This window comes from Pseudoliparis swirei, chromosome 9, assembly GCF_029220125.1.
Source record: "Pseudoliparis swirei isolate HS2019 ecotype Mariana Trench chromosome 9, NWPU_hadal_v1, whole genome shotgun sequence".
Classification (NCBI taxonomy): domain Eukaryota; kingdom Metazoa; phylum Chordata; class Actinopteri; order Perciformes; family Liparidae; genus Pseudoliparis; species Pseudoliparis swirei.
In genome coordinates, this window is record NC_079396.1 from 9,392,289 (window position 1) to 9,417,198 (window position 24,910).

At 40.2% G+C, this 24,910-nt stretch overlaps 2 protein-coding genes across 2 annotated transcripts; one reads left to right on the plus strand and one right to left on the minus strand.

Moving 5' to 3' along the window:
• The first annotated feature begins 757 nt into the window (after positions 1 to 757).
• LOC130199867 (protein-glutamine gamma-glutamyltransferase 2-like) lies at positions 758 to 13,281 on the plus strand. The gene is made up of 18 exons (XM_056423695.1): positions 758 to 845; positions 1,097 to 1,350; positions 1,616 to 1,659; positions 1,945 to 4,215; positions 4,590 to 4,775; positions 4,891 to 5,124; positions 5,350 to 5,468; positions 5,719 to 5,847; positions 6,936 to 7,104; positions 7,595 to 7,727; positions 7,874 to 7,977; positions 8,631 to 8,719; positions 9,022 to 9,175; positions 9,540 to 9,628; positions 11,284 to 11,467; positions 11,597 to 11,757; positions 12,237 to 12,373; positions 12,652 to 13,281. Exons 4-18 carry the CDS (start codon positions 4,206 to 4,208, stop codon positions 12,797 to 12,799), a joined length of 2,046 nt encoding a protein of 681 aa, XP_056279670.1. The 5' UTR covers positions 758 to 845; positions 1,097 to 1,350; positions 1,616 to 1,659; positions 1,945 to 4,205; the 3' UTR covers positions 12,800 to 13,281.
• A 3,097-nt stretch (positions 13,282 to 16,378) lies between these two features.
• rprd1b (regulation of nuclear pre-mRNA domain containing 1B) lies at positions 16,379 to 23,709 on the minus strand. The gene is made up of 7 exons (XM_056422945.1): positions 22,793 to 23,709; positions 21,554 to 21,683; positions 20,971 to 21,104; positions 19,691 to 19,809; positions 19,393 to 19,519; positions 18,664 to 18,839; positions 16,379 to 18,072 (listed from the first exon to the last, which is right to left on the minus strand). The coding sequence occupies exons 1-7, from the start codon at positions 22,941 to 22,943 to the stop codon at positions 17,923 to 17,925; spliced, it is 987 nt and encodes a 328-aa protein (XP_056278920.1). The 5' UTR covers positions 22,944 to 23,709; the 3' UTR covers positions 16,379 to 17,922.
• Between the last annotated feature and the right edge of the window lie 1,201 nt (positions 23,710 to 24,910).

Genomic DNA, 24,910 nt, shown 5'->3' on the forward strand with positions numbered 1-24,910 from the left:
CTCCTAAAAATGTGGATGGTTAAATGCAAAGTTGTCATGTATATACATGTATGTATTTACATGATGATTGTAATAAAGTTGAATGTTAATCTACACATGGTTCAGTATGTGTCAGGATTTACATGATACTGCAAGACCTCACATGACCATGTTTGTGCCATCAGTCCTACTAGTTATTGATTACATATATATTTATATTTTTTTTTATATACTTATACTGTATTTACAAAATATATTCAAGATATATGGGTTTGCATGCTGATGTGGTAAACTAAAATGACAAACATTGTAAACATTATACTTCCTCAGCAATTGCATGTTAATATTGTAAGCATGTCAGTATTTCACTCAAAGCACTCACAGAATAGCTAGCATGGCTGTAGACTTGTTTTAATTTTTCTATATATACATTTTTTGTTTCGATCTTTTCTATTTTATTGTTATGTTAAACAAAACAAAACCTCATTGTAAAAGACTAAATACGCTTTCCTGAAATAACTGCTTTGCTCACTGACCCAGCCCATTCATTTATCATTGATGGCACCTATCTATGTGTGTGGTCAGTCCCTGTGACCTGTTGTTCACACAGGGGCTTAGTCCACGACCTAACTCCATTGGCTCTGGCAGCACCGCCTCCACCACCATCAGCCAATCATCTTCCTCCTCTGGGCGGGGCTCGCTGCCCCCTGCTGGTTATCCCGGGAACCAGTCACAGGGGGTGGATACCAGTCTTGCTGTCTGCTCCTCCCCTGAGGGTGTGACTGAAAATGAAGACAACAATCATCATCTTCGTCAGCATCATCTTCATCGTAACTGTGAACAATGGAAAGGTCATCATCCACTGCGTGAGTAAAACAACAAGTATTACTACAGATGAGGTCCAGTGAACTTTTTTTTATTTGTATCTAAAATATTTTTAAATGTTAAACTCCTTTAGTCTGACGCGCCCTGGTGGTAGCATTGAGAATGACACTGTGGCAGATGTACCACATTTGTACAATGTGAAACATTTTAGATGCCATTTTGGAATTTGGACTTTTTTTTCCCTTCAAAGTGTCAAATAAATCACAACTCTCTTTGTTATTGTGTCTTAAAGGATCTGTTTCTGCCTTGGTGGATAGCACTGAATCATCTGGAGAAAGCATCAACCTCTTCAGCAGCTCTGACCGCAGCTGCCTGTCGACCATTGATGGAGAGTTAGTGGATGTCACTTCCTCAATCGTATCCCAGAGTTCAAAGCTCCTCCCACCACTTTGTCGGACCCCCAGCCTGAAGAGAGACAGCTCACCAATGGTGACCAGAAAGAAACCAGGTGTAGCCCCCAAACCTCCCCATGTGGCTAATACTCAGGTACAGGTGAAGGTGTAACAATATGATTCCCTTCTTTGTAGTTTGTATCAACTGAAGACTGAAAATTGTCTCGATCACATGTCGCTTCTCTAAAGTTGTGTTGGTTTGAAATAGGGCTGAATGTGTGTCAAGAAAAAGCCTAAGCAAAACACCTAGGAAACTTATCTTGAACCAGACATCAGTGTTATTAACCAATAACTCATGTTAGTTTATTTTAAACATTTTATTGAACTACAATATTATATGGTGATATCTTGCATTACAGGGGGATGACTTTATAATTGGAAAATCAACAAAAGTTTAACCCTGGTAAGTACAAATTTAAAAAGGAAATTAAAAAATTACATAACATATATAAATGTTCTTATGGTTGAATTTTTCATTTGAAAAATAAAACATAATAATCAACTTAAAATCTGCTTTTAACCTGTAATAGGTATGCATGTTTGTATTTAGTTTCTTACTGTTATAATGCTATCTCTCTGCCTTGTTTATATTGCGATTAATTCGATTGGTTGTTGTCTTGTTGGTTTGCATGAAAGGTGTTATATTAATCCAAATATGTATTATTGTGTTCCTTGAATATTGTTGCAGATCATCGCTCTGTTGAAGCTGTTCAGACCTGTGGGGGATCCTCTGGCCACCAGACGGACATTTCTTCAGTGTGAACAAAGACAATATCTTATGTGGCTACACAATCACAAGGAAGTCAGCTTTGTCTGGTCACAAGGTTTTGTTTTTAAGATTTACTGAAGCAATTGAGGTTTGATGTGTTGATATCATGTGTCAGTCACTCAAATGTGGCTATCTTAAATCACATATAGACTAACAACACTCGGCAAGAAACAAGAAGAGGCTACACGGATGATGTGGCTGACGGATTCATCATTTTGGGAGATTTTCTGTGCTGTGCAGCTCCTACAAATATTAATATACAGGGATCAACGAAGGTTGCATTTATTATCTTCATGGAAAAAACACACAGGACCAGCATCACCACACATTCGGGTGCACCACTCTGTGTTTCATGCTTGAACCACAGTGTTTTGGGATACAAGGAAACTATTGTTCCAGTCCAGGATACAGTTTGAGTCCAGCGCTATTCACTGGCCCTCAGCCCAGAGCGAGCTGAAGGTCCAGACTTAAAGTCGATGACCATAAATAGAGAAGCATCTTACTTGTGCAGACACAGAGGATTAAAAGGATTTTATGGTGTATTTATTATTATAGATTTAATTCATATATAAAGATATTTCTTTCAGTGTTTCCTATTCATTTCTTTTGGGACATTTTTATACTGCAGCTGTTTTGTTTTTATCTGTCTGGCTCTGAGATTTGTACTGTAGTCCTGTATTTAATAATTTATCAGATGGGACTGACCACTTGCATGTGTGTTTTCACATTTGTATTTGAACTGCTCTGTTGCCCATGCATTTAATACGGAGAGAAAATATCTTGAAAGATCAGCTTGTCTACACACGTGTAATTACTGCATAGTAACAGACAAAGCAGATGTCTAGAGGTTTAAAGGCTAACATTGACTGTTTTTTAAAGATTCACTAATAGTTCCTAACTTATCAATGCTCCAGCTTCACCTGCGTTAAAAAGGACCATCACAAAACATGCTTTTTCAGATTACTTTGTTATCCTAACAAAACATATTGATGAAACAGGTCATATTATCATCCTGTGTTTAATTTATTTTAAAGCCACTAACTTTTTATGACATGGCATATCCATGTTTGTATTGCTTTCTTTTTTTGCTTGTTTTCTTACAAGCTTTTTCTTTCCCGTTAATGTGTTAATGCGTTATTATTTGCATATTCGAATGTAGCAGAAATCGGTGTTTTCTTTCTTTCTTCTATTTTTTAAGGTAAATTCTAAGTTTTGCATCGTGTTGTTTCTTCCCTCTTAGATGACAAAAAGGAAAATGAGGATTTGTCCCCAGACTGTGTTGATGCTTCACTTCCTTATTTCACAGACGCATGACATCCGTAGACACTTATTGCAAAAGGTTCCATTTCCTTTTTTAGAGTTTTAAGTTTGGACCTGAACACCACTCCAGTTTAAATCAGTGTTCATTCATTTATGTTATGTTTCATTGGTATTCCTCTGGCTAAAATGATGTAATACATGTTGTGGAAAAATGGGATGAAATATAGAGCCACAATCCTTTCTGTTCAGCTTCACTAACTGTGTTGTTCCTTCCATGCACCAATCCGAAAATAACGCACACTAAAGTTGCAGTTTCATGACCTTTTAAGAACTTTCCCCAGTAGCTCAAAAATGTAAACGTGAAAGTCCTATCATGATGTATAATTTACTGTTTTACAGTATATCATTTACAGTTTCTGATGAATCTTTAATTATGATATTTTATTTATGTTGAATCATAAATTAATTTGAAATATTTTGCAGCTACAAAAAGTTCCATCAATAATGTATGAAGACAAATCACTATAGCGCAACTTGTACATGTAGGTGTGTTTATTGTGTATATTCTATATTATGTAACACACAAAAAACCTCACCTGTGCATTACCTGTAATTTGCTGGCTAAGGACCAACTAAAGTAACAGGATGTTATGCTGTTTGTCTGTTGGCGCTTTTGTTTCCAGCGGAAATCTTTCACAATGTCTTTAATGGTCAGTGTAAACATGTATGAATAAAGAGGAATACGTTTAAGTGTAAGTCCGAAAACAGATTCACTGATGCAACAAATAGACAGATGGGGGCGTGAAGATCAGGTTTCACATGCTATAAATACGCTGCATGACCATTAGGCAATGAGCTCCGGCTGCAGCTGAAGAGTCACTTTCTGCACCAAGTGGAGGGACAAGAACTTAAGTGCAGTCATGAGTCAAGGTAAGCAGAGAGAAACTCTGTCTGTGTCTCATATTGTAGGACAGTGGTTCAAATGTAATTATCAGAGAGTATTACCTACAACTGAATTTGCAGTTTCTCTTTGTGTTACTTCACACAGTCAAACTATTTCAAAGTGTCAGATTGAAAGTCAAATGTGAAATGTGATGAGCAGGAGTGGTGGATGACATTGGATACGTCAAAACTGGAGCACGGAGTAAGACTATCAGATGTCTTGCTGATTTCTTGTGATTTATCACCGTGAGAAAGTTTGCGAGGGTGATCTAATTTAGATCACGCCATTAAGTGATGTTGCCATGTGTTCACTTTTTTGAATTCATGTGACGAGTGATCTGTGTGTCCATCTCTACACACAGCCTTGGAGATTGAGAGCTGTGATCTCGACATTAAGAGCAACACCAGCAGCCACCATACAGACCTGTGTGGACGGGAGCGTTTGATTGTAAGAAGGGGACAGCCCTTTGATATCATTTTACATCTGAAACCGGGCCGCAAAGAGTTCAAGCCTTATGACACAAGCTTCACACTCATCGTTGAAACTGGTGAGCGTCTCCCGGTGATGACATGTTTATTCACAGTCTTGCGTGCATGAGGATTTGTGTTTCTCTCATCTGAATTTAGATTTAATCGTTTTATATTTAATCTCTGTCTCTCCAGGTCCGTTACCCAGAGCAGAATCAGACACCAAAGTTTCTTTTGGTCTGCGTGACCCCGCAGTGGACGGTGAATGGAGCGCATCTGCCTCTCATGATGCCTCCGGAAACACAGTTAATGTTTCTATCGATTCCTCACCCAACGCCCCCATCGGGGTCTATTCTCTGACTCTGGACCAGGACGGGCAGAAGACCAGTTTAGGACAGTTCACCCTGCTTTTTAATGCCTGGTGCTCCAGTAAGTACATCACGTTTTTTCTCCAAATGATTTATAATGATTCATGTTATGTCTTGTGCTCCTCATGTAGCTTGTATTTTCTTTGCTAAACTAAATGTAAGTTACAAAATCAAGATAAGTTACAGTCCACCTGCAGCTGTAAAGCATTGAAATGTCAGATTTGAAATTCCACAGTGTAATGACTTTAATCATGCTGAATGTGTGGGTGCTCTGTCTGGCTCACAGGAGATGCCGTTTACATGCGCAGTGAGGCGAAGAGGCAGGAGTATGTCTTAGCACAATGTGGACAGATCTACAGAGGAACACATAAACGGATCAAAGGGAGACCCTGGAACTTTGGACAGGTACGCACAACATGTCAAATGATATTCGTTCAGTAAAAATCAACAAACTGTTTATAATCTCAAAATTCTACTTCACTGTGACAGAAAAGAGCAATAAACCTCACACGACTTTAGAATACACTTTCATTAATCAATCGTACGATTTCTTCCATAGTTTACTCTGGTCATAATAATATCATGAAGCAAATACACATGTTTCTAAATGCTGCTCACGAATCTCTTTCCATCTTGTCTGTTTGTCTGTCCTTAGTTTGAACCAGGAATACTGGATATCTGTCTGAAGCTCATGGATGAAAATCCTAAATTCATCTCTAACGCCGACGAGGACTGCTCTGCCAGGAGAAATCCCATTTATGTGACCAGGGTGCTGAGTGCTATGGTAGGTCTGTGTCCAATACTTGTAAGACCCTCTGGATGCTATTCATCCAGCCTGTGAATAGCCTTCAGTTTAGATGAACAGGCAGAGATTACCATGGTGCACCAGAATAGAAAACCCTCTCTCTGCTACTTTATATTCCGAGTCCCCTGTTGTTCTACCGGGGGGACCAGGGGAATGTTTATCATCTCCCCAGGCAACTTTTGAGAAGGAAACTCCTTTCTTTGCTGCATATATCTAGCATCATTAGCAGCTCTGATTGCAAGCAAGTGGCAAAGAGCAGGATAGATAAATTAAAAGTCTGTCGGCATGTTTTTTCCTGCTGCAAGTCAAAATAGCTAAATGAGAAATCCAGCACTGACGATGGACAGTGGCATCAGAAGATGCTTAGTCAACACTTTGTTTCTTTTTCATGCATTCATTATCTGGCATGGATAGATCTTCATCTAGTAATGCTAATGGATGTCTGAAGGAAATCTATCCTTCTGTACACATTACATCTATTGCACCTGTCCATCCTGGAGAGGGATCCTCCTCTGTTGCTCTCCTGAAGATTTCTTCCCTTTTTTTCCCCCTGAAGGGTTATTTGGGAGTTTTTCCTGATCCGATGCGAGGTTTTGGGGCAGGGATGTCTATGTGTACAGATTGTAAAGCACTCCGAGACAAGTTTGTAATTTGTGAAATTGGGCTATACAAATAAACTGAATTGAATTGAATTGATATGAAAATAAGGAGTCCTGAAAAGATCTTAATGCTTATGAAAATCAATTTCTTTCATATTCATATTGCTGTATTTCTATTCCAATTATGTGCGTTCATCTTTTCAGGCCTCGGTGAGTTTAATAAGTATTTTGCCCAAATAAGCCGGTGTTGCTGTCAATATTGTGAACATTATTTAGGTGACTTTATCCATGAAAGACCTGCGGACACTCGGAGTTTAGAAAATACAATCTTAAAAAACTTAAAGAAAACCTTGTACTTATAGATTTTAAATGTTTATAGTTTCATGCTTATACTTTTCGATTCCCATTCGCTCATTCACTTCTGCTCCCTGTCCATACTTCATCTCTCCCTCTTGTCTATGCCCACAGATCAACAGTAATGATGACAGAGGTGTGCTGGTGGGAAATTGGGGCGAGATTACTGATGGGGTTCATCCAGGAAAGTGGATCGGCAGCGGGGACATCCTTCACCAGTGGGCAGAAAGTGGCTCTGTCCGCTACGGCCAATGTTGGGTCTTTGCTGCTCTTGCATGCACAGGTTGGAGCCCAATACGTCCCAGAAAGAGTGTATGACTGTCTTCAATTTGTTTTGAAATTAAGTTTGACCATTTTATGAACAGTTCTTGTGTTTTACATACACTTAGTGATGATATTCACATGTCACATTGACCTAATGCCATTTAACGGAAAGAAAATGCATAACTGCATGCATGTGATTAAGTTAATTTCAAACATATAAATTAACCCACTGCATGCCATCACTCGCCAAGAAAAGATATACACAATGACTGGTACTGACTACTGCTGTATTGTCTGTTAGAACACACTTCTTCTCAGTTACATCCTCCAGTCCCCTCCACCGCCACACAATCCAACCGGTTTATCAGTACATTACATTTAGGAACTGATGCCATCCTACCCCATGTGATGATTTTAGTTTGAGTCGTTTTGATGACAGTTACTATCTCTAGTATTTCTTAGCTTGAGTTAGCGGCTGTGATGAAGTGTGGCTCTCCTCCGTCCTCCAGTGTCCCGTGCCCTGGGTATCCCATGTCGGGTGGTTACTAACTTTGGATCCGCTCACGATACTGACGCCAACCTGATGATAGAAAACCTGTATGATGAAAACGGTGAACGAATGTCTCATGATGATTCAATATGGTGAGCGTGTGGTAGTGATTATTACCAGGTTGTTGCGCCAACATTTATTCACGAACACAACTGTCTTCAAAGCATCTTATTTTACATTGCTGTACTGATCGAAGCATGCTAATGTTACTGCCCTTTATCCGTTTAATTTCTACCAGGAACTTCCACGTTTGGGTGGACAGCTGGATGAGCCGTCCTGATTTGGGATCAGAGTTTGATGGGTGGCAAACCAGTGACCCAACTCCACAGGAGACAAGTGAAGGTACACTTTTGGTTTGAATGCCTAGTTGTTTGTGCTGTTTCCCCAAACCCATCCAATGAGTTTAGTTTGAGTCTGAGTATTGACAGTTTCATGCTTCATAGCAGACCAGTTACAGAAAAGCACTAAATAATGTTAAACACTTGAGCAATGACTTGTCAAAGTGGTACAAAGATGGGTCCTAATCAGTTGCATGCCAAGTCACAGTATTTAACTACGGAAGTTAGTCTCAGCTTTGGCGAGAGGTCACAGGTGTTTGGTTACGGCTGAACTTGTGACAGCTTGTGTTTGGCAGGTTTCCTTATTTCAAGACAATTATCCTTCATATAGTAAAAAGAAGTGATATGTAACGCATCACCAGATGTAACATTTATTTATTCACTATTTTACCGTACACAGATAATTTGCCACTTTTTAGAGAGCTGTTACATTTCAGCCGTATTAGAGTTAATCTCTTTTGCCATAAAGCGTTTACACAATTTTTACTTCTCGATCTCGTATTAAAACACGCACTGAAAAACAACATTTAGCTTTCTTAACATACTTGACCTGCTCATTCTCTCTGGAAGTGATACATCATCACCAAAAAATATTGAGCAATCCCGGCATTGACTGCTGAAATGAACCCTGCGTGTGTCGATGTGTGATGCTGTCAGGTGTTTTCTGTTGTGGACCGTCCTCTCTGAAGGCCATCAAGGAAGGAGAACTGACCAAGAAGTATGACGCTCCCTTTATTTATGCTGAGGTGAGTTTTTTTGTGTAACAATTTAAAGAGAATCACACAGGAAATGTACATTGTTTACATTTAAGTTGGACTCTATTAACTCCAATGGTCTTAATAAGGGTCCTATTTAGAGGTTTTCTTTCGTGTTGTGTTCCGACACATAGTTTTAGAGATACTGCTCATGAATTTGTGTATATAAACATATATTTTTCTGCCGTTACAGGTTGTGTCAAGTGCCTGTATATTTGCACACCTGTTTAAATGACTGAATGTCTTGATCATAATTGTCAGTTCATGTCCTCTCATGTCGTGTGTGGAGGTAGGTTAATGCAGATGTTGTGGACTTGGTGCGCCTGTCAAATGGAGAGTTTGTCAAGTTTAGTGGATCAACTAAATCTGTTGGACGCTTCATCAGCACCAAAGCTGTGGGCTCAGATAAGAGACACGACATCACACACCAGTACAAGTATCCAGAAGGTACTGCAGACTTCAAAGACTCCAAATCATACACATATTTAAACATATTCAAAAGATCACGGTTGCAGCTTCAATGTTTTAATTAAAATATTGTTCATGTACACAAATGTGTGCTTTGGAGTCGGTGTACAGGCGTGGTGTTATTCTCCTTCCACTGTAATCAGAGACACACAGGTGTCATATATGTCACACTGTACCTGTATACATAGAGACAGATATTACCTCATTTACCTGAATGTAATGCCGTTGCACAAATCTACGTCTATTACATCTATATGATGATAGTTTTAAAGGAAACAACCTGTATTTGACACATCATCTTCAACAAGACTTTTGCGTTTTTTGTGATTCTGATGATTTTCAGGCTCAAAAGAGGAGAGACGGGTGTATGAGAAGGCACAACACCACAACAAGGTCCAGCAGCGAGGAGAAGAGCCAGGGCTGCGTCTCAAGGTGTTTGTTTTTATTTATTTTACTGTCATTACATATTCATGTGGTACAACAAATACTGTAGAAAAACTAGAACGGGCACTCGGTAGAGCGCATAGCTTCGCATATCACAAGATTGGGCATTGAATTATGAACATTTTGGCATTAGTTGCATGCCAATTGGATAAAAATTGACTGCGCTATGGTAAAAAGAAGACTTTGACCTTTTCTTGACCTTGACCCGATCGATCACAAAATCTAATCAAATGGTCCCCGGATAATAACCAATCATCCCACCAAATTTCATGCGATTCGGTTTAATACTTTTTTAGTTATGCGAGTAACACGCATACAAATAAATAAATAAATAACTAGAATGGGCACTCGGTAGAGCGCATACCTTCGCATATCACAAGATTGGGCATTGAATTATGAACATTTTGGCATTAGTTGCATGCCAATTGGACAAAAATGTATCGTGCTATGGTAAAAAAAGAGTTTGACCTTTCCATGACCTTGACCTTGACCTTTGACCCGATTGATCCCAAAATCTAATCAAATGGTCCCCGGATAATAACCAATCATCCCACCAAATTTCATGCAATTCAAGAACATTTTGACCTGTTCATGACCTTTGACCTTGACCTTTGACCCGATCGATCCCAAAATCTAGTCAACTGGTCCCCGGATAATAAACAATCATCCCACCAAATTTCATGCGATTCGGTTCAATACTTTTTGAGTTCTGCGAAAGATTTTGACCTGTTCATGACCTTTGACCTTTGACCCGATCGATCCCAAAATCTAATCAACTGGTCCCCGGATAATAAACAATCATCCCACCAAATTTCATGCGATTCGGTTCAATATTTTTGAGTTCTGCGAAAGATTTTGACCTGTTCATGACCTTTGACCTTTGACCCGATCAATCCCAAAATCTAATCAACTGGTCCCCGGATAATAAACAATCATCCCACCAAATTTCATGCGATTCGGTTCAATACTTTTTGAGTTCTGCGAAAGATTTTGACCTGTTCATGACCTTTGACCTTTGACCCGATCGATCCCAAAATCTAATCAACTGGTCCCCGGATAATAAACAATCATCCCACCAAATTTCATGCGATTCGGTTCAATACGTTTTGAGTTTTGCGAATAACACGCATACAAATAAATAAATAAATACACGGCGATTAAAACATAACCTTCCGGCATTTTCAATGCGAAGGTAATAAACCCATGAGGGACTCTGTGGAAAGCCTTCTCCAAGTCCACAAATCACGTGTAGACTGGTTGGGCAAAGTCCCAGGACCCCTCCAGTGGTCATGCGAGGGTAAAGAGCTGGTTCAGTGTCCCACGATCGGGACGGAATCCGCACTGCTCGTCTTGAATCTGAGGTTCCACAAACGGTCGGTGTCTCCTTTCCAGCACTCCGGCGTAAGCTTTCCCCCGGAGGCTGAGTAGTGTGATACCCCGATAGTTTGAGCACACTCTCTGGTCCCCCTTTTTGGAAATGGGAACCACCACCCCGGTCTGCCAGTTCATGGGCAACGTTCCCGACATGCTTGGTTTCCAAGATCACAGAATCATCCTGCAGATTCTTTAAAAACATAAATCCTTTTATATTATTGTAGTCCGTGATTTAAATAAACAAAATCATCTTGTAAATCTCTTTTCAGATCAAACTGGCTGATAACATGATTGTGGGATCGGACTTTGAGGTGCACGCTGTCCTCACTAACAACTGCCTGGAAGCAAAGATCTGCACCTTCCTGTTCTCCGCCAAAGCTGTTGGCTACAACGGAAGACAAGGAGAGAGCTGCGGATATACATCGGACACATTGGAGGTGCCCTCTGGAGAAGGTCGACAGCTTCCATCTCAGTGCAAATACCTAACACCACCATCTGTCATGAGCCCTTTCTCATGCTTATTATTGCGTTAACATGATTTGAATTACCTCATAAACATTGACTTAATATGTGTTTTTTTAGAAAGGCACCTATCCCTAAAACTGGAGTACGACCGTTATGGGTCAGTGATCAGCCCCGACAGGTTGATCCAGCTGTCAGCCGTCACCATCGACAAGCAGATTATACATTACCACAAGGTTGAGAAGACCATTGTGCTGGACGAGCCAGAGATAGAGGTCAAGGTATGTGCGATGGACAGGTGAAAGTAAAGTATTCATGAGCAATACAAATATCCTCTCGTGTTAAGTTTAATTTTTTTTAATTTTATTAAACCATTGAGTAAATAAATACATAATTTTACCTTTGGCCAAAACAGAACATCTGTAGGAAGATTTGATTCTACATGTTTATTACTTCTCTTTATTTGTATCAGCTTTTGTGAAGTCTTTTGTTTCTCGTCAAATCTGAATCACTCTGCAACTGCAGTTTGTAAAAGTAAAGTAACCAGTTAGAATAGAGAGCTTATGTGGAGGTTTTATGTTTACCAGGTTGAGGCTAAATTGGTAAGTATGCTAGTTCTGGTAGAGTTGACAGGCCAGAGGCCCAAGCACTATTTAGCTGTTTCACTAATGGTCAATCACAGATTCTTCATGACATAATTTGAATAATTTCTACAACCTCTCACATCATGAAACATGTGTATCTTAACACCTCACTGCAGCTGCTGGGAGAAGCCACGGTGAACCAGTTAGTGACGGCAGAGCTGACCATGTTGAACCCTTTACCAGAGCCGGTACAGGACTGCAGCTTCACTGTGGAGGGGGTCGGCCTCACTGACAGCAAACCCGTAACAGTGAGGTATGTCAGCTCCATCCTGGTATGAGTGGATTTTCTTATATGCTTTCTTTTCTTCTCTATGTGTTTCATTGTGTCTCCCAACTCCCATCATAGTTAATTTACAGTTGGTGTTTGTGCAAATTTTGCACAAAAACCTAAAATCCAATTTTTTTCCCACACAGTTATTCCTATTTCAGTAATAAAATGCATCTTATACTCGTATAGCCAAGTACAGAATGTTTTTCTGTGATTTGTGTCTAATATTTTGTGTGGTTACTCATTGTGTATAATTATTGCAGGATTGGAACTGTGGGCCCCTTACAGGACGTTAAGGCCACCGTTGAGTTCAGTCCCACGAGTGTCGGCTCCAACATGCTGTTGGTCAACTTTGATAGTGACAAACTGAAAAACATCAATAGTTTCATTAATGTTGTTGTGAAGGAATAAGCAGGTGCCAACATCTAATTAATTAATTGGACCACAGTCAGTGAGATTACAGCACTGAGACTATATCATTGTTAATATACTCATCCATACATTGTACTAGAACATACCATACTATTATAGTATACACACAATGAAAGTATTTTCTTGAGTCATTTCATCAAGAAACACACGATGATCCATTTCCAGTTACTGAGAAACAAATTGACCACCATTTAAATGTATCAATAAAACCACTGCTACTAAAACTTTGAGGAGAGCATTTTGTTGAAGGGAGCAGTGCGTCCTCACCTCTTTTTAGGAAACATTTTGTCATTGATGAAGAAAAACATCCCATAAACTGACTACGAATATACATTTAAAAAATATAAATCTTGGTGGTATTTGTTGTTTTGTGGTGTGTTGAGTGAAAATAAACTCTCAGTGGAAAGACATTGTATTTTATATAATTTGGTATCGTGTCTTCAATAAAACCCTAAAATGTACTGCATTATCATTTATCTCTGAGAATTTCTCTATCACTCGGATGGGTTTCATCAGACTCACGGATTGGATCAGCTTTGACTGCTTCTAATAAAACTTGAACAATGGCAAAATTGAAGAATTCCACCGTTTTGTCTCAACAGATAGAATCTATGAACACATGGAGCAATATATCCCTTTGGTTTCAAGCCTGATAAGTAGCCCAGGCCACACATATTGGCCATTATTATCTTATGATTAGGATATATTGAATGGGAGTCAATAAAGTGATTTCAGTACTGTCAGAACGAGCTGCTCCTGAACGCACACAAGTTTCTACACCAGATGTCTAACTGACAGTGCTGTAGCTACATTTAAAGAAGCGATTCCTTCTGCATTTGATTCAATACCACGTCTCAATATAACAGAGGACTCCTGGTCTAACTTTAGTCCGTCCCAGATTGATCATCTTGTTGATAGTGCCACAGGCTCACTGAGAATGACACTGGACTCGATAGCCCCTCTGAAGAAGAAGACGGTGAGGAAGAGGAGGTTTGCTCCCTGGTATAACCCTCAGACCCGCAAACTAAAGCAAACGTCACGAAAGCTTGAAAGCATATGGCGTTCAACTAATCTGGAAGAATCCCGCTTAGTTTGGCGAGATAGTCTTAAAACATATAAGAAGGCCCTCCGTAATGCCAGAGCAGCCTATTACTCATCAGTTACAGAGAAAAATAAGAACAACCCCAGGTTTCTCTTTAGCTCTGTAGCCAGGCTGACAGTCACAGCTCTGTGGAGCCGAGCATTCCTATAGACCTCAGTGGTAATGACTTCATGAACTTCTTTAATGAAAAGATGTTAACTATTAGAGGCAAGATTAATAATCTCTTGCCCTTAACCAGTGCCAATCTGTCCTCAAGTGGAATGGCCTTGGAAACCGCTGTATGCCCTGGTGTATATTTGGAGGGCTTTTCTCCCATCAACCGTGACCTCTTCAACGGTTTCTACTTCCAACACGTCTACCTGTCTCTTGGACCCCATCCCGACGAGGCTGCTTAAAGACGTTTTGCCTTTAATTGGCAGCTCTCAATTAGATATTATCAATGTGTCTCTGCTAACAGGCCATGTACCACACTCCTTCAAAGTAGCTGTCATTCAACCTCTCCTGAAGAAGCCCACTCTGGATCCAGAGGTGTTGGCTAACTACAGACCGATCTCTAACCTCCCCTTCCTCTCCAAGATCCTTGAGAAAGTGGTTTCAGTCAGGATTTAGAAAACACCACAGCACCGAGACGGCACTGGTGAAAATTACAAATGACCTCTTAATGGCAGCAGATAAAGGACTCATCTCTGGACTGGTCTTGTTAGACCTTAGTGCTGCATTCGACACCATTGGCCATGACATCCTATTACAGAGACTGGAGCAGTCGATTGGCATTTCAGGCACGGCACTAAGTTGGTTTAAATCCTATTTATCAGATCGATCTCAATTTGTATTTGTAAACGATGACGCCTCGATAACCACCAACGTTAATCACGGAGTTCCACAAGGTTCTGTGCTTGGACCAATTTTATTTACCTGGGCAATATTATCAGGAAACACTCCATAAACTTTCATTGTTATGCAGATGATACTCAATTATATCTATCAATCAAACCAGAGGAGAGCAACCAGCTCAGTAAAATTCAAGCATGTCTTAAAGACATAAAAACATGGATGACCTGCAACTTCTTGATGTTAAACTCAGACAAAACCGAAGTAATTTTAATCGGCCCTGAGCACCTCAGAGATCAATTATCTGGTGATGTGGTTTCTGTAGACGGCATTGCCCTGGCATCCAACACCACTGTAAAGAATCTTGGCGTTATCTTTGATCTTTAACTCCCACGTGAACCACATCTCAAGGACTGCATTTTTTCATCTAAGTAATATTTCAAAAATCAGGCACATCTTGTCTGAAAAAGATGAAGAAAAATTGGTTCACGCGTCCATTGCTTCTAGACTGGATTACTGCAACTCCTTATTATCAGGCTGCTCTAATAAATCTCATGGGTCCCTCCAGTTGATCCAGAATGCTGCAGCTCGTTTACTCACTAAAACTAAAAAAAGAGATCACATTACTCCTGTATTAGCTGCTCTGCACTGGCTCCCTGTAAAATCAAGAATCACTTTTAATATTCTTCTTTTAAGCCTCGATTGATGATGCACCATCATATCTTAAGGAGCTTGTAATGCAGACACAGTCACCTCATTTAAGAGTAGACTTCAGACTTTCCTCTTTGACAGAGCTTATAGTTAGGGCTGAATCAGGTTCACCTGGTCCAGCCCCTTGATATGCTGCTATAGGCTTATAAACTGCTGGAGGACGTTTAGGATGCACTGAGCACCTCTCTCCTCTTTTCTCTCTCCTTATGGATGAATTTTCATCTCTCTATTGCACATTACTAACTCTGCTTCCTCCCCGGAGTCCTTTTGACTTCGCATCGGATTATTATTATCCAGTTCAGTAGTCCATCGGACCCAGCTGGGTCAGGGATGCCATGGCTCTGCTGATGCTCTCTACCTCCATCTGCATCGAGGTCTGGATCGTGGAATATGCCGACGACCAACTATTCATACACTGTCATATTCATTGAATGTGTTTCAACACCGTCCACTCTGACCACCGCGTCACAAAGCTGTTCCAGACGAAGCCCATTATACACGGACATCTTTGCCTCCAGTATGAAGACTTTTACTCTTTATAACTGAGGTGCAGGCTTCTCTTCTGGCTCTCAACAAGGCTTATAAGTGACATGTATGCTCCTATAGTTACCAACAGGTTACTAGAACAGAATATTGTGACAACCAACATTCAAATGAGTTTGTTTTTTTAAAGGTAGGGAAGAGTTTAAACTCCTGTTTATTCATAATCTCAGTCTGTAATTCTACCAGTGATAATAACTCTATCAGCTGATTGGGGGCGTGTATGTTAAATTAACCAATCAGACTGCAGTTTATGCAATGGAAATAAATTGCTGATGAACTCCAAACAAGTCTCTCCTGATCAAACTTTAGAAAACACTCCTCTCACCAGCAGCAGGAGCTGTGATTGGCCTCTGAAAACTCCAACAATAAGAGAAAGTAAACAATTTTTATTCAGTTTTATAAAACTTCTTGAAATATTTTTTTTTATGTATACAGACAAATGAAAAACAAATATGAGCTAAACAAATGATACAGAATGTCCAGGCCTTGACAGAACTGTTAAGTAAATCAAAAGAAACTGTTGTACAAAAAATGATTTTGGGAACAAGTCACACTTCCTATCCTTAACATAACATTTCAGGGATATGGGTTGTGTCCTTACTGAAAAAGAAAAAAAGAAACATGAGAAAGGGAGTGAACAAAATTGTTGCTGCTTCTCTTCAATAAAATATTTCGTCACTGAGCGTTTAAACAGGTAGGACGAAGCAATATGTATCAATTAGTTTCCTAATTTTAATACCAATACAAATTGTGAGAATATAATTGAATTGTGAAACCGTAAACAGTTCACAACACTTTGCAACCAATGTTTGTTTACACTACCGAAACACAATATATAAAAACGTCATCTGATCTACTTATCTTGATATTTCATTATTTCTACATTACCCAGCTCTGCATACTATTCATCATATGTAATACTTTTAGTTTTTTCTCCTCCGTTATTGTAGATTTGGTATTTTGAGTTTTACAGTTGTATTCATTTAAAGACCAGATAGTCTGTTGGAAAGCAAACAATCACATGTTTAAATGTTTTCTCAATCTTCAGGATTTATTTGTAAAACTTGAACCTCGTCTAGTACACACTTTTAACATAATTACCTAATCTCATATGTCCAAATGAATGCATGAAAACAAAGGGGAGTTTTGAGTAACAAAGTTTGAATCTGAAAACGAGAAAGACGCTTGCAGATGGGGACAAAAACCAAAGCATGTCTATTGTCTTTTACTATGAGGACAAAACCTATTGAGTCCCCATCTCTATGAAGTGTTACTGAAATGAGTGCGCCGCCTAGAAACGGTTGAACACATGCATTCATAAAGCAACCTGCACTGAACCCAATCTGATGATATCTTCTCTAATTTGACACACACAACAAGACCCCCTATGGGTCAATAAAAAGCCACCAACTGAAAACCCCAAAATAAAACTAATGAATGGTATATTCTCTTCACAGTGTAGTCACAAACTCTGAGAACTGTGAGATCAAATGGCATTCCTTTGCTCACAGAATCCACATTATACCACGCAGAAAGACACTTTGATTGACTCGACCTTACAGCCAACATGTATGTCTGTCCAAGCATTGTTTCTTTACCTCGCCCCTCCTCCTAAAAAAAGTAAAAACAAACAGGAAACAAACTCGTTCTAAGCTGGTGGAGTGGAATCCTTGTTTATCGAGCAAATGCTGGAAAGATCCAGGCCAACAGAGTCTCTGTTCTCCTCTGCAGAGCATTTTGATTTCACCAAACCGTGCTTCCAATGTCCCTCCCTCATCTTGCAGGATTGCTGAGGGAGGTTTGACCACATGTGCACTCTGACTGGTGACACAGCTGGAATTGTTCTGTGAATCAAACATGTGGCTGGGTTTGGGTGAAGAGGAGCATGGGGGTGGTGTTTCTGGGCGAAGACCTCTCAGTCGGTGGAGAAGAGATCTCCGGCCGAGGGGAGAGGAGCCAGACCCCCGGTCACATTGGGCAGGAGGGAGAGGTCAGGGAGACTCTGGATGTGGGACTTCAGCTCTTTCCTAACTTGGGTCACTCTCGCCAGTTTCTGTTTATACTCCTGTGGAGGACAAGATGACACATCACACACATGAGACCAAGATAATTACTTATTTACAAATTACAGTTATCACAATACTCTTTCAAAATGTTTTGCAACTTTGGTTTCTGGCCTTTTTGTAACACATTTTGGTCACAGACTGCGGCTTTAGAAGACAATTAAGATACATTACAACTTGGGTCTTATCCGTCTAGTTTTGGCCATCAGTTCCAAGAGGTTACATTGTTGCATTGTTACATTGTTGTTACACTGTGATCAAAGCATTTTCTGAAATCTGGAAACATGTATGGGCAGGACAGACCAGCTTCGGATGACCCGACCAGTTGTAAACTACTGTCTAGCTTATCTTTTTATTAATGTTGCCATGCATCCAGAGGTCAGCAATTAAGGTCGATTACAAGGATTCCACACAAAAGAACTATGCCCAAAAATATGAAAATCAAATAAATAAACCTAATGTGTAATCAAACCAGAATTTAAATCAGGTGCCTCGATATTTTCTTGCTGGCTCAGCAAGCTACATGTGGATTGCACATTCCAGATCATTGTTTCTGTTCTTGTTCTGTTACGAGTGTGTCTGCTGTGTCTCGCCTCTAGTTTCTTTTCTCTCTCCATGAGCGCCTCCCTCTGGCTGTTGATGTATTCCGTCAGCATGCGAGCCAGCTGCCTCCGGTCCTCCAGCTCTGCCGCCAATCGGCCGTTGTACTCCGCCAGCAGCAAACACGCTTCGTCCACCGTCTTCGACAGCTTGTCAGCTGCCTCTTTGTCTAGATTGGTGGCAAAGTGGGTTGTTACGGTCACATAAATTATACAACTTATTTACTATGTCTCTATGTACAGGGCATTTCAATTTAGACAACGGAATCTCTTGTACTTGTGTTTCTTTTATTTAGTACTGGATAGTTTCTACATTGATGGCCATGTGTTGTTAAATAAGTATCATGACTGTAATGAGGACACAATGACTTTGTACAGGATATTGCTCGACTAAACTTACTGGCTGCAACAAGCTCAGTGAGTAACTCCTGAGTTAAACAGTTGTTAATTGTTTGAATTTCCTTTCAACACTATACGCTTTGTTTTATTCATACTTCTTTATAGTTTTTCTTTTTTGACTGTCCATTGTTTGTGTGTGCATTTTTTCCAAAAGCTGAATCATATTACTTTTGTTATTGCATTATCTGTCTCATTTTAAATTCCGCCTGACAATCCTTACCGAAGACATTTCATCAGACACAGGCCCACTATGACGCAGAAAATGTCTTGAAAAATATTCCAATTTTTTTTTATTTCTGATCCAGCTGAGCTCTGAGGTCTTACCACCGATTTGCTCCAGCAGGGAAACGTCCTGGACTTCCTGCGGCAGCGAGGCGATCTTCTGACGAACCGCTGCGTCGCCTGATGCAGCATTCTCCAAGTCCTGTAGCGCTTTCACCAGCTCCTCCGTCTGTAAACGTGCGTTTAAAAGGATTAGAGGGAGAAAGTTAACGTTGGGAGGCAGAAAGGGGTGAGGGCCGAAAGAAAAGAATGAAAAGCAGAGAAACAAGCAACATTTTACTTGTGTAGTCGATTTCTTTTCTGTATTTTATGCCATGCAAGTAAAATATCGGCATCCTACCAGTTGAGTTGCAGCAATGTCTGCGTTGTGAGGGGAGGCGTGGCTTCTGTAGTCGTCATCTTCATCATCTTCTTCTTCTTGGATCTTCTGATAGCTTCGTTTCACAGCCTTCTTCTCTTCTGCAGGGTCAAAAAACAGAAAAACACCCACACATTTTCAATGTCACTGAATAGTGTAGATAAACCTACTTACTGTACATGAGACAACATCAACAGTAGCCTACTCACATCACCAATAACTGAATTCAATAGTTTAACTACTTTATATTTTGAGTTTTAAATAAAATTCCACTTTAAAAAATTGTTTCGTCCCTATTTAGCTGTTTTGAATTTACAGAATTTAACATTCAAATAACTTCTGACAAAAAGGGAAGTTAGTGTCAAAGTGTCCAACAGTATGTAGGAATTTTATTGTTATTCTTGTAGCAAATAAATACCTACGGTATTGCCACCACCGTACAGTAGTCATTTTAATATATTTAAAAGCAGCGTACTTATGATGTACTGACCTCAAATCAAGGCATGCTTATTTCTCCTAAACCTTTCATTTGCTGCTATTAATAATAATCTCTATCATGACCCTTGAAATTTCTTGACCCACGATTGAGTAAAACTTTAATTTGTAAGTGTTTATTTTGACGAGTGTGAGAGACAGAGCAAGACCTGCAGCCTTGTAACTAAGTTTGAAAATGAAAACTTTCACGAAAACTGTCTGGGTTTATAGAGGAAGATCTTTCTCATTCACACATGCCCAATGTACATGAATACTCGTGTGACATTCGTAGGCATGTTGGTGTGGACAAAAATCCTTTCTAACGCGATGCTGAAGCACCCGTGTGGACGTGGATCGTTTTAATTTACGTATTAGTGTGGAGGAAGCCTAATGCTGCGCTCACACCTAAAGGGTTGCGAATAATCCACCATGGAAGAACTAACCACTAGTTCAGCTTTATACTTGTTGAGGACATCCTACAAACGTCAGAACATCCAACACCCTCGTGTTTGGGCTCATAGCATCATCCGCAGGCTCACACAGCTCGGTAACTTTCACCGACTACGTCTGAATAACTTCTGCTTCCAGCGCCACTAGAGCAGCAGCAGCCAGTTAGATTCACCAATGGCGGAGCAGCTCAACGCTGATTGGCTTTTGCAACTCAGCTTCGGGCGAATTTTTGCGTCTATCGCAACCACTTGCGTCTGTATGTTGACTTTGCATGGGATCTACTCCCGCGAAAAATTTGCAGCGCTTTGGCTGTGAACGCAGCTCAAGAGTCATCTCACCTGAAGGCCTGGGGCTGTTAGAGTCTTCTATGGCCAGTTTGAGCTGCTGAATGAAGTCTGCTCTGTAGAGGGCTCTCTCTTTCCAGATGTTCAGCAGTCTCTCCATGTGCTTTTTAGAGCCATCATCTGCTTCCCTGCAAGGAGGCGGGACAGTTGAAGAAGACAAAAAGATTGATTGAAAGGTTAGTTTTCTCCAGCTCAAAACATAGAACAAATGGAAACTCCCCCCCCCAACAACTTGTGAATAGCAAAAAAAAGTGTGTGAGCCTATATTTATCTGTGGTCTATTTTGGAGCCGATAGAAGCTCTAGTTTAGTTTTGTAGTTTGAGAAACCCCTGGAACACCATTAGATTAAATCTTTGTAGAAAACAAGACAACAAAAACAACATTCAGCTTCAGAAGCTGCACTACATTTCGATATATTCAACAATTTCTCAAAAGGCCTCTGGCAGTTAGCGGCCCTAGCTATATACACACACACATTGGTCAGCTCACAAACAGACGTATTACACACACACAGACAGACACACAGACCATTATTTGCAGCTGTCTGAAAGCATACAGTGGTGACACCACATCTACCTGGCAACATGGGAGCAGGCATCAACAAGGACGGTCTCAAAGTCTTTCGTGAACTCGGGTCCTTTCTTCTTGCTGTTCTGGATGACATCGTTGGCCAGATACAGGAACGTCAGCTTCCTGGAGCTTTTAGCTGGAGGTCACATAAAATCAGGATATGTTTAAGATTTCACAAGAAAAGTTCACATTTACACAATATGCTCAATCTGTGATGGACAATACACTCTGAATGGGTTTGCAATTACGTTTCAATGTATTAGTATACATAGTTTTCTTCACCATAACCTGTCATAATATAAAAGTTCTCAGATTTTTTGGTAGAGATGTGATTGATTTCAGTAATTCTTAGTTAACTCGATAGTTGACTATTATCGATTAATTCGAATAATCAGTAAACTCAGTTTCTTTAAACAAGAAACAATGCAAAATATGCAACTGTATACTTATATTACAACCATTTCAAAAGAAAAATATATGTATATGATGAATTAAGATTTAAAATTTTACAGCTTTAGATAGTTACTCGTTACATTTCAGATTCATTTTCATACCATTGCAGCTGCGGGAAAACAACGTATCCCGAATTTGTGTATGTTAAAATGTGATTTTTTTTCAGATGAATTAAAGGTCTAAGTGTTTCTTAATAGGTTGAGTAAACTGAGCTACTGTTTGAACTAAATAAACAAGGTAAAAACCCTCGGAGATCAGCTGGAAAATGCATCATCACAAAGCTGAAAAGAGAACTGTTTTTCTGAGCTCATGAAGTGTTTAGAGATGAGCGGTTCTCACAGAACAACGTTACAAACATGAGGTTTAGATGATAAGGCTGTAGATTACACTACAACAGTATGTGAAGTAGTAAACATGTGCACAAACAAAAACAACTACTTAAAATGCAACACGTTATTGCAGCAGTGATATAAACCCAGAAACACTGACCATTTCACTGAGGAGTAATTTTACTTTTGATTCGTTGATCAAATACCGCTGTCAGTAGTTACTGAACTACTCAATGAAGGTTCTGCATGCAGGACTTTTTTAGTGAAGTACTTCCACAGTGTGGTGATGCTACTTTTACCCAAGTAACGTTAAAGGATATTCATATTCCTTCCAACACTTGGTAATTGCACTTTTTAACAACCCATACTCCACATAGACAACTCTTAAATGTGTCACGTGTCCACGCTCTGCTGCACATAAACAACCACATGCATCATTGCACTTTGCAGAAACAGCTCTCACCTTTCTTCAACTCTCGGTGCCACACTTTGACGATGAGGCCCGAGTGTTTGCGGTGGTGAATGATCCACAGAGACAGAGTCTGGACGCTCTGCTGCGAGCTGCTCAGCTCGACCAGCTTCTTCTCCAGAGCCGACTCGGAGAAGGACGACATGTCGGTGGGAGGCGTGCGTTTACCCCGTCAACCGACCCGCTCGAAAGCGACTGAGCTCCTGCCTAGTTTGGAGAAACTCGCACCGTCATCAAATCTGAAGTTGTGGCGCAAAACCTGCAGACCTGCAGCGTCAAACTGCCTCCCGCCGCCCGCTGCTCCTCGCGTTGCGTTTCCAACGGTACGTCCCTAGCGTCGCGTTGGCTCTTGCGCTCACGGAACTACCGACCGCATCTGCCGAACAAAGCTCACATGCGTGAGCTGGTTTCTCCGCTGCTGTTTCCTCGCTGCCTGTAGTGTTTGTTTACAGCCACGGCTAACGGTAGCCAGCCCAGCTAACCAGCCATCTGCAGCCCGGTGCAGCCCTGAGCTGAGCCCGAGCCTGAACCCGGATTAAAACAAAAACGAGCTTCTGTGATATCCGTGCAGAAAATATCTTCAGGGCGGGCGCCGACAGATGTAACAAAATTGCTAAAGAGTGATGGCGAGACTCACAGTTTGGCTTTGCCTGTAAAATCAGGAAGATTCCTTCGAAAAAAATGGCAGCTCGCACTTTCACCTCGACATGTGCGTCGCACAGTAGTGACGCAGGCGGAGCCCGGCATCGGCCATTGTACCAAACATGTAATAAAGGCCGCTGGGCCCAGGGATTAAATCCAACCCCCCTTGTAAGGCTCCATAATACACTTAATAGTTATTAGTTGTACTGCCTCAAGGTCTATTTTTGTAGCTGCAGAAATGCCCATATGAACATACATAACTGAGAACTTGGAAAAGCAAGGATGGACATCAGATTATTGTTGCCATACAGAACATGTAACTCTTTTCAAAGGCCTCTGGACTCTCCATCTGTATCTACAAATAGGAGCGGGTTTCTATTCATGAACATGCACAGAGGTCAAATTGATTAAAGACCCGATAAGTCCACCCATCTTCACTTTATATATCTATATCTCTAGATATTACTTTATATAATATTACAATGATCTGACCAATATAATGTATTGATAATAACATTATAATTCTGTTATTAATGTTGTGATTATTTTATGTTTCATTTGGCTTTACAGAGATAGATGCCATTTGTGTATTGTCCGTGTGAAGGTTTTATGTTTAATGGGGTATTTGTTAAATATAGGATGACAATGTGAATACAATGGTTGCAGTGGTTATTTTTAAGGTGCATATCGCAACTATACTAGAGTATGTAGTTGTAGAAGAAGATGTCTTATGTTGACAAAAAAAGCACCTTGTGTAACACTGATCCAGAATCAGGTCTCAACTTTTATGATTTATATGAGATTTGGACAGATATACCACAATGATTTCAATAAAACCGTGAATTCTGGGGGGGTAGGAGATTCTCTGATCTTTAAATAGAGCAGGCTCAAGCACCGTTTCTCAAGCCTACTTGAGGATCTGGGAGAGTCCTGGGGACAGGACCAGAATATGGTAACCAGGATGTGTACCCTAAATACTCGTAGGAATACGACTGGTGGGGGATTTGTGAATCGCACAGAAGGGGTGGGGGTAGGCGATTCTCTGATATATACACATGTACATACATAAATACACACACATATATCGATATAAATATACACATACATGTACGATACGATTCTCTGAATTAGTGTAACTGAGGGTTTTACGTTACTTAATAACACAAGAAACACGGCAACTTTATCTTTTTCCCTCTGCTCCTTCACAATAAAAGCCCCGCACTGGAACACTGTGAACTAAAATCTTACATTAGGTTGTTCTGCTGTAGGAAGACGCCATTGAAGGCCTAGCTAGAAAATGCACTGCCCGCCACTGTAAGTACATATATACATACATGTACATACATACATATATACACACATACATATAAGTATATATATATTTATAAATACATTCATGATATATGATATTCCTTTATTTGTCCCACAGTGGGGACATTTCAAAAATCACAACAGCGGTGCACATCAGAG